The 10,378-nt window shown below is 36.6% G+C and overlaps 1 protein-coding gene across 2 annotated transcripts; it reads left to right on the forward strand.

Annotated features, from left to right (window-relative positions):
• The first annotated feature begins 2,550 nt into the window (after positions 1–2,550).
• LOC134839119 (sodium- and chloride-dependent GABA transporter 2-like) lies at positions 2,551–8,474 on the forward strand. 2 transcript variants are annotated; one of them, XM_063854558.1, is made up of 4 exons: positions 2,551–2,799; positions 3,213–3,861; positions 6,318–6,935; positions 7,575–8,474. In XM_063854558.1, the coding sequence occupies exons 1-4, from the start codon at positions 2,782–2,784 to the stop codon at positions 8,102–8,104; spliced, it is 1,815 nt and encodes a 604-aa protein (XP_063710628.1). In that variant the 5' UTR covers positions 2,551–2,781; the 3' UTR covers positions 8,105–8,474. The 2 variants fall into 2 exon arrangements, with proteins under 2 accessions (XP_063710628.1, XP_063710629.1); XM_063854559.1 differs by lacking the exon at positions 2,551–2,799 and adding an exon at positions 2,808–2,957.
• The last annotated feature ends 1,904 nt before the right edge of the window (positions 8,475–10,378 follow it).

Here is a 10,378-nt window from a genome sequence, read left to right on the forward strand (position 1 = left end):
CTAAATAACAAAAAGCAGCAGTAGTGTCAGGAAGGACGCGGGGAACACGAGCCAAAAAAAGGTAGAACACAGCCAATTTGTCCTCTGTTGCAGAAAATTATGTCAAAAAAGGATTGTTACAGCGTTTGGGGATATTTCAAAAATTTTCGACCCAACAAAAATGTCGACTGAAAATTCGATTGTTTCTAAGCAATCCCACTCCCACTCCTTAAATAAATGACCTTCTTAACGACTTTTTTTTGTCGTTGGGGCCATAAAGGGAGAAAGTTTTTCTTCTTTATTTGATGCAAGAATTTAATATTTTCATTGAAAAATTTTTGGCAGCGAGAGAACCAAAACATTTCGGCTATCAGACAAAAAAGATTTTGGCTATGCGGGAGCAAAAAAAAACATCCGGTAACAAATTATTTTTTCGCCTCTCCGGGTATTCGGCTTCGTGACAGGCCACCGATACACGGAAATCGAAAATACTTAGAGAGAAAAACTAAATGGTTATATTTGCCAGCAAATTCAGCTTCGGCCGATTCTAACGTTTTATAGGTAAAAATCAATGCTTTTAGAACTGAAGAAAAAAAAACGATACTTTTTGTCATTTCAGATGAAACGGGAGGCGAAAAAGCAAAAAAAAACATCAACTACGTCTACCTATCTTCTGAAATTAAACACAATTGTTCCCACTCAGAGAAATACCTCCGATTGAAGAGCGCAACTCTTAAAATAAAAAAAAACTATCACATCATCTTGTTTTTGAACTATAAGCCAATGTTTCATTTTATAAGAAAATCCACCCGAGATATAAAAAATTTACAGAAAATTGGCAGAACGAATCAAAGTCCGCTTCCTGAGACGACTCAACGGCTCTAAAACCAACTGCAGTACCAATAATTTGCAATGATAAACACTATTACAACTTTAACAAAGGAATACAACTTGATAAACAAATGGACAGAAGTTAATGGAAGTGAGATGGAATAGAAGACATCAAATGAAGAACAAGAAGGAATTGTTAGCAATTAAGACCAAACTCTTTGTCAGAAATCTTTCACTTGTTTTGGCAACGTTTTTTTTACTGTTACTTAGTTAATTCTAAAAGTAGTCGCCGTGTTGAATGACAAAGCAGCTGAAACCAAGTTGATTTCATTCCAAGTTGATGAAAACAATAACTGATCACGATTTTGTCAAAAGGGCTCAAAAATTGCTGACTTACGATTTTTAAATCTGTAGAAGCTTACCTAGATGCCCATTAGCATTGATTGAGAAGCTATGCATTCGATGGAAACTCATTGCATATTTGAAATAAAGGATTAGGTATAAAAAAAAACCAAGAAAAAACGTTTTCAACTTTAGCCGCCAAAGTCAAGCTCCCACTCAAGCTTGTCGTCATTTTATTCCAAGGTTAAATAGATTAATTATCTGATGTTGATAAACAACCAAACTGCTCGTATCAAGGTAAAGCTCTCAATGTTCCGTTTGTATCTTAAGGTCGATGGAGTAGTGTTCACTTTTGAAACATGGATAAAATTTCCAGAAAAAATGAAAACATTTGAATTTTTTTTGAAAATCATCACTCCACACGCTGTGTAAATTAGAAACTGATATGTTTCACATGTGGCAAAGTTTTAATGACACCAATTAGGCGCTGGTATATTTGCTTTAGTTTAATTTGAAACAATTTCTAAGACGGATTAAAACTCCGCTTACGCGCTAATATCGCTAAATATACCTTCTTCAAACCCTCATGTTTTTACAAAAAATGATCATAAGTGATATCTCTTTTTTTTTATTTGAGCTTCGGGCAACAAGACTTTTTTGATGACATAGAAACACCGTAAGATACTGCTAGTTCAAAAATCAAGTTTTGTCCGCAGATCACAAAAACCACCCCGAGATCAAATATTGCGTCACTTTCTTCAAAAACCGGATCAAAAAGCCATCACATTGCTATATTGTTAGATAAGTACATAAATTGTTCTCTCGTTTTAAAAGGCAAAATGCAAAGCCTAGTTTTCCGATGCTGTCGCACCAAATTGCCAACGTTGTTTGTTGCCGGTATCGTCATTGCTGTCAACAAAATCTAATGATGTTTGCTAGTGTATAAACAATTTACACCTTAGGAATTTTGGTTCAAAGTCACCGTTGGGCGATTCGAGGCGGTTATCTTTTCTACATTTTGTTTTAGAACCAACCCTCTGTTAGCAAGCTTGCCAAACGTTGGTGCGACTGCGGCAGTGGGCATATCACGGGTTGCCTTTATTATGTTAAAACGTCATTTGCTAAAAACCCGGACAAAACATTACCTAAGGTATACATGATGAGGCAATAATCTTTTTATCACCTAGTTAGCATCAAACTTTTTGATTTACCGTATGTGGCAGCTGTCCAGTTGAACCTTAACATCTTCACGTCAATAAGTTAGGAGATACCAAGTGATTTGTCTCAACCTAAAATGCAGTTGAAAGAGCGTCCACAAATAGAAGAGTTTCTAACATTTTAATCTCTTTAGCTGAGAGAAATTCGCACTGTTATCTATTTTAGGCAGAGTCACTTTTATTTACCTTCATAGTAGCTCAAGCATAAAGTACTCGAAAGGCGTCATTCCGTTGATTGCTATTGGACCGCAGTTTAACATGTTCACATCATTTGAAGAACTGGTTCAAATAAAATATAGAAATACCGCTTGGTTTTGAGGATTAAAGCATTCTGAGATACCATTTGCAACTCAAGTACCGAGCAACAAAGTTGGAAAATTAGAAAAAAAACAACAAAACATCAAAAGTCATTATGGATGAAACAGTTCAGGTTGAGAAGCTTAAAACATTTTTTAAAAACTAGTTACAAAGGACACGTTTATTGGAGGTTACTTCAAACATTCCAATGAAACTTTGTAGCTTAAACGCAACTTTTTGCAACCAAGTTTCTGGAAATAAAGGGACCTATGCTAAGCAAAGATGCAAAATGTACGTAAACATTTTCAGAAATTTGATTGAAATAGTTGAATCATCATATACTATTCCCTATATTTAATTAAGTTTCAAACATAAACGAATATAATATAACAAAATTTCAAACAACATAACAAATTTCAAACAAATTAACATCATCAATGAACAAAAAAAATCTTTGAGAAAAAAGTTATTGCAAGTCGAGAAAAATCTTCAAATTTTACTTTTTGAGATAAAAAGATTTTAATGTAAATTTCTGGACCTGAATAGAGCGACAAATCTGAAACGATCAGTCTTCCAGAGAGATCGCCAGAGCCACCTGTAGTAGAGGAGCCAGTTACTATCGACCGAGAGGGGCGCGAGACATGGAAAGGCCAGTTCGACTTCCTCATGACTCTGGTCGGATTCAGCGTCGGCATCGGAAACATCTGGCGCTTCCCTTACCTGTGCTACAAAAATGGGGGAGGAGTGTTTTTTATACCCTATTTCATAGCACTATTTGGCGCCGGAATCCCATTGCTATTCCTAGAAGTCTCATTGGGTCAGTTTACATCCGCAAGTGGAGTGAAATCGTGGATGATCTACCCTTTGACCAAAGGAATCGGAGTCGCCACCTCGTTTGTCGTCTTCAATCTCAACACTTATTACGTAATAGTTATATCATGGGGACTTTATTACCTCTATTCGTGTTTCACTTTGGGAGATCTGCCGTGGACAATTTGCGATCCGTCTTATGGGGAGATTTGTTCAGATAACAATGGAACAGGAGGACTGAACAACTCAAACTTAGTTGAGCTGTATTGGGAAAAACAGGTTTTAGGCCTCAGTTCGGGACTGCAAAATTTGGGTTCAGTTCAACTGCACATGGCCATTAGTTTACTAGTGGCTTGGATTATTGTCTACGCCTGCATTATTAAAGGTACTGATAATTTTCTGTATCTGGCTGCGCAAACTATATATTTTTTGAAAAACCAATGTTGCTTAAACGTGGAGATATATCATGAACTTACTCGCTAGCTTTAAATACTAATAAGTCTCAAATAGTCATATGAAAAAAACTCAGAGTAGGTTGTCAAGTGTAAACGAGCACGAGGTCAAGTGGTGCATAATATCAAAGACTTTGTGCAAGTTACTATACATTTAAATCCTCTCCTTCTATCAAAAACTGAAAAAAAGTCAAAAACGTTTAAGCTATTGAACACAGATTATTTAGTTTTTAATTGCTTCAATTAGATTGCTGCGGACGGACCATTCTGTCCTACTTGCACAGTAACCGAGTAACCGAATAGAGTTTTTATTCAAAGACTCTCGAAAGTAAATGCAGCTTAGGGCAGACTTTTTTCTATCTCTTTTGATTTCTCAGCCTCAAAATCAGGTGGATCTAGGATTTTCTCGAGGGGGGGCGTTTTTCCAAAACATTTTCGAAAATTTTGTCGACCATATTGAATTTTCGAGTTCTCCCAAAGCACTGTTTTTTCCCAAAGCAATTTTCTACGCTGCAGGCAAAATTTGGAAAAACCAGGCCAAAAAAGGCATTTGTAGGTACTTTGTGGAACATTTTGACCAAAAAATCGCGGTTTTTCGGCGTTCACTCCCCCTTAAAATTAGTATATATTGGCGCCAAAGGCGCCTTTAGGAAATTTTTAGGGTCCATAACCAAAAATGGATTTTGGAAAATAGTATTAAAAAGTACTAACGAGTTTTCAAATAACTCATAAGAGTCGAGGATCATAAAAAAGTAGTTCTAGTCAAAGTTCGAACTCCAAAAAGAAAACATTGGAAATTTTTTGTTGGTGTCGAGAACAAAACTAGTCTGAAATTTTAGTGACGATCCTGGTCACTCAGAAAATTCTGAAGACTATTGACTAAACAATGATTGTTTTTATTGAATAAAAATTTGTGCACGTTTAAATAACATGTCGGAAGGGCATCTTAAAATTAGTGTTGTCGTCTCACTTCTTCTCACTTAAAAAAAAATTCAAAAAACTGTTTTTTTTACAATTTTTTTCTCCGGCCGGAAGAGTCTGTTATCTTTGCTGAAACTGGCTACTCGAGTTTCAGTAGGATGACACTTATCAACAAAAAAGCCTATTGGAAATATTACTTGAAAAGAAAAATTTGTTTTCTTGATTTCCGATTCAGAAAAACTTGATGCTCTATGAGGCTTACCACGATTATCGATGCTCTTTTATACTGTGATGTCATCAATCATATTTGCAAAAATCAGAAAGCTTTTTGTTGGTGGAAGAGGAAAAAAATATATTTTTTAAAACTTTGTAATAAGTTAAAATATAATTTTTAGATATTTGAAGACAAGAGGCTTCACTCATAGCTTTTTTTTGAGAGTAAAATGAGAAGAAAAAAAGATTTCGACAAAATTCTACGGAACAACTGAGCAAAATATCTTGGAACTCAATAACCCGCACCTTACAGAAATCGATTAACATAATTTTCAACAGAGAGGCAAACACAAGCGAAAAAACACAAATAAGTAACTTTTAAACGGAGGCGGAGCAATAAGCAGAATGGTCTAAGAGCACAATGAGTCCAAGAGCAGAAAAACAGAAAAATATTGACTTATATTGGTTTATACGGGCTAATTGATAAAACATTATTAGAATCGTCAACAATTACCAAGAAAACGAATAAAGTATGCATGCATGAATTGTATGCATTTCATTAAATTTTTTAGCATTTCATTAAATTTTTTATTACTTTTTTTAAAATTCTTGATCAAATTAATCAAAATATACATAAAATGTTCATTGCTTTGGTATTATTGACATTTCTGATAATTAATTTACAGATTTGCTAATAAAAACTGATGTTTTTCTGCTCTTGGACTCATTCTACTCTTAGACCATTCTGATTATTGGCTGGCCACCCTTTGAAAGGTTAAGAGAGAAATGAGTTTTGAAAAATAATACATTTATATTTCTACTTATTATTTCAAGAATGGAACCTCAGGCCTCAAACTTCAAAAACGCATGCCCTACACAACGGTTCACTTTTATTTGCAAGTTGGGTTCAAAAAAAAATTTCTTTATATAACACAATGTTCGGAAGCTTGCACGTGTAATTATAGTAAAAATTGTCTAAATCAGAAAAAGGCTATCTTGTGACGTTTTAGCTGACAAAAATATACAGACAAACAATGGCCCGACAACTATAGTTTTCTCGGCAGTTTAAACCTGTCTAAACATCTCAAATTTTAAACAATGCGACTAAAAAAATAAAATCGTAACTTATGTCAGAAATGATGAATTCGGTGAAAAATGTTTTAAACAGAAAAAAAAATGTAGTATCCAGCTGCAACACCCTTGCTAATCGCGAAAGTAACTGGTATGAAACACTGCGACACCTTAATTGCTTCAGGTGTGCAATGGACAGGAAAGATAGTCTGGTTTACTGGTCTGTTTCCCTATTTCATGCTCATAGTTCTCTTCATCAGAGGCGTGACCTTGGAAGGAGCCGCAAGTGGCATCAGCTACTACCTCTACCCAGACTTCTCCAAACTTTCCGAGGGAACTGTTTGGCTTGATGCAGGAACCCAGGTCTTTTTCTCCATGTCACTGGGTCTCGGATCCATGCAGACGTTGGGAAGCTACAACCACTTTCATCATAATTGCCTTCGCGACTGCATAGTTTACGCAATAATTAACTGCTGCACGAGTATTTTCGGCGGGATTTGTATCTTCTCGGTTCTGGGCTATATGGCCCACGAGATGGATCTTCCGATATCCGAAGTAACAAGAGGGGGTCCTGGATTGACTTTCATTGCCTACCCGAAAGCAATCTCGCTCATGCCGACTATGACCAAACTACTGTCGATTATGTTTTTCCTCATGCTGATTTTTCTAGGCTTAGACAGTCAATTTGTGGGCGTTGAAGGCTTTACGTCACAATTCATGGATGCCTTTCCCAAAATGTTTGCTTTTAAGCACTCTAGAGCTGTGTTCATAACTGTGTTGAGCATCGTTTACTACTTCATAGGTTGGTGTATCAAGTTTCCTATTTAGTTGAAGGTCTTGCAAGTAAACTCAGAGAAGGATCTAAAATTTTTGATAGGTGGCTTTTTGGTAATCAGATGTTCTGAACGCAATAGATTACACTTATTCAGGTAACCGACTTTTCTTTTCACACTCAACACTTCTCTTCCGCTCGAATTTGTTGCTTTAGCGGTTTTGACTTTCACTTTTTAAAAAATTATCTGGTAGGAGCTTTATATAACTTTTTCCAATAACCAAAAAATGAATTTAAAAAATCTTTAATTGTAGCTGCAAAAATGAATGTGATTTCTACAGAATCACCAGCGGAATTGAAAAATAGTAATTCACCCTTTTTTCTAACATTCAGGAAAAACAAACTTCTCAAAACATTGCCTAAATAGTTTTTTTAAATTCAACTAAAGAAGCCGGTTGCTGTGTAAAAATTACAAAATGTTACGACCGCATTACTATACTAGCAAAAAATTTAAGAAAAAAAATTCGACTTTCAGAACGTCTCATTTTTTTTGCTTTTCTCGCAGAAAGTTTTTGTGTTTTTAGAAGTAAACAGACCTCAGAAAGTGGTTCTCATCCTAGATTCGGGCTTGATCTGAATAAGAATTATATGACTACTTAAAAATTTTAGGTCTCATAATGACCACTGAAGGAGGCATGTACATCTTCCAGATTATGGACTTCTACTCAGCCAGTGGCATCGTACTCCTGTTCGTCTGTTTCTGCGAGACCATAGCAGTAGCTTATTTCTACGGCAGCCGACGTTACGTAAACGACTTAGAATACATGCTAGGCTTCAAAACTCCAGTTTATTTCCAGATTAGCTGGCTTGTAATAACACCCGTGACGTGCGTTTTAATCGCCGGGATCTTTCTAGCAACAATCCAACCGTTGACCTACGGAAATTATACTTACCCAACTTGGTCGCAGTTTTTAGGATGGGGCATTACTTCAGTTACATGTTTGACTATACCAGTGACGATGTTTGTTCAGTGCATAACTAGCAAAGGCGACCTTGAAGGGTTAATAACCGCAGTTTATAAGAAACATCAAGTCCACTCGAAATCCGAACATCCTTACGTGATCAAAGGGACTCCTAGCGCGCAACAAAATAATCTTCAAGAAACAGAGTTTAATATTCGTACCACCGAGTGTATTTAAAGAGCAAGATTACTATTTCATCTTAAATACAAAATAGAGTATACTGCAGATCCAAGACAGATGAATTTATTTGAAAAGCGTGATTTTGTATATTTAAGAGCACCCAATTCATTGTTTAACTTCATAATCCAAGAACACAGGCAGAAAGCGATTTCATGATCAACTAGAATCGAGTGTTCTCAATGGATATCATAGCTTAACCGTAAATGATTCAAACTTCGGTCCAATAAAAAACTTCGGTCCAATAATTTCAGCCTAAAAACAGTAACTTAAAATCTGCACGAGGTCTCACCCATATTCGGTATCTCACTGTTTTTTCAACAATTGAGCAAGTTTTGATTTGAGAAATCACAAAAAACTTTGACGGGTCTTTTACACTTATTCTCAGGGATTAATAAAAATCAATAGGTGACCAAATTTTATAAAAAAAATTAGAGTAATTTATTTGACATACTTTTGCCTAATTACCTTTTAAACAACTAGGACAAATATTTGCATCATTGGATTTTTTGTTCCGATCACTGAATTTCGGAAAGTTTCAGAGCTGTTTTAGCTTGTTAATAATTTTCGTTTAGTTTTTTGAGTTATGACCTTTGGTCTAGATCTAGAGTAGACTGCTTTTCGCGAGTTACTTCTTGGAGTTTATCCAGAAGGAGAAGAACTGTAGTCTAAGATTTATTCAAATTCTTCTGGTGCCTGTGATAACTGTTGGATTTACTCAAGTAATTGTAAAACAGAATAAGTAAAACGTTTTAATTTAGACTGTTAACTTTGTCTTAATTTAGATCTGAGATCATGCTTGTCTTTTCATGTCTCTATCTCAACAGCAATGTCCTAAATGACTATTGCGCTTGGCCTGCATGAACGGCCTTGATTAGTAATAACAATACATAACAGAATAATTAATAGCACTATTCTCAGAGGTTACTGTGGCAGCAGTACTACACGGTACCACATTCCCCTGACAACAACAAAATTTTATATAATACTTTATGAAATTTTATAAATAATACGAGTTGTTCAAAGTTTACAGAAAATTGTTCTCCTTTTCCTTAGTCTTTTGTTATTTTCTTTAAAACTTCTTCTTTGTTTCTTGCGACGTTCCATGATCCCGCCTCGTCCAGTGACGTAGCACCAAACTTTCTCTTGAAAAGGTGTCTCTCTAGCCTGTCAAACGTGTTAGTTTCCGACGCTTCCTTGGTGTTTATGTTTAACTTCGCTAGTCGCAATCTATAGGCCTCAAGGGCTGCCAGGTTCAACTCGGTGACATCGTCCTCACAACCAATCAGTTTTATCGAGTGTGATACGGGACTGCCATACCTCTTCGGTCCCTGGTTTTTAGTTTGTCTATTACTCCGTCTGACTGTCGTGGTGTCTTCCTCCTTATCGGATTCGTCCGCAAATCCTGGTGTGGAATAATCTACTGGGTCCATTTGTCGTGACATTAGTTTCTCGGCTTCTTTCTGGACTCCGCGAGTCAACACTTGATTTGTTACATCTTCCCATTCTTGAGATGTCATGTTATTGTTTTGAAATGTGTCCAGAATTTCTTTTTCACTTGTCTGTTTTGTGATCTTCTTGGTAGTAGGAGCTTCCTTTGGTGTCGACGACGGTATGTATACTGCCTCGTTACTCGTATCACGTTGTTTAGTAACTGTTTTGGCAGCTTTCGTCGTTCCTGATTCTTGTGTTTTGCCCCTTGTCGGTTTTTTGTTCTGGACTATCGGTCCTGCTCTGTTCGGTTTTTCCCGTTTACCTCCTAAGTTAAGGCCTCCGCCGGTTCTTGTGTCTCTTGATGTGACTACGCTCGGTGAGTTTTGGAACTTTTCTTTTAGCTGACTATCTTCTAGATTTTCGTCTTGCAGCCCCCGGTCTTTCGCGTCATGTTCTTCGGCAGAATCGCTGTCTTCCTGTACTGGGAGTGTTCCTGTTTTTTGTTGTTTACTTCTCGGTTCCTCTCCGGTTGGGCTCCTTTTCTTCTCTGCACTATAGACTTTGGGCTGTGTGGACAGTTTAGATCGCGCAATGTCGCTTTTTCTATATACTGCACCCGCAGCCGTTTTGATGGTCGATGGTGTCGCTGATACTATCTTGGATTTTAAGGGTATTGTCAGGGCCTTCCCGCTCTTCCTTTGTTCGTGTTTCCGAAGGAAACTTCCAGACAAATCCTCCTTTGATTTGGTTTGTTTGTCTTCAATGAATCCACGTTCCCATGAGTATAGAAGTTCTTTCCTCAGTTCGGGATTTATCGTACTGGTTTCATCTACGACCCGG

Source organism: Symsagittifera roscoffensis, chromosome 2 (genome assembly GCF_963678635.1).
Source record: "Symsagittifera roscoffensis chromosome 2, txSymRosc1.1, whole genome shotgun sequence".
NCBI lineage: Eukaryota > Metazoa > Xenacoelomorpha > Acoela > Convolutidae > Symsagittifera > Symsagittifera roscoffensis.

Bases quoted from the DNA above. Each gene is read 5' to 3' on its own strand.
- LOC134839119 (XM_063854558.1), top strand. The intron at 3,862-6,317 runs GTACTGATAATT...TAATTGCTTCAG, and splicing joins CTACGCCTGCATTATTAAAG to GTGTGCAATGGACAGGAAAG. The intron at 6,936-7,574 runs GTTGGTGTATCA...TAAAAATTTTAG, and splicing joins CATCGTTTACTACTTCATAG to GTCTCATAATGACCACTGAA.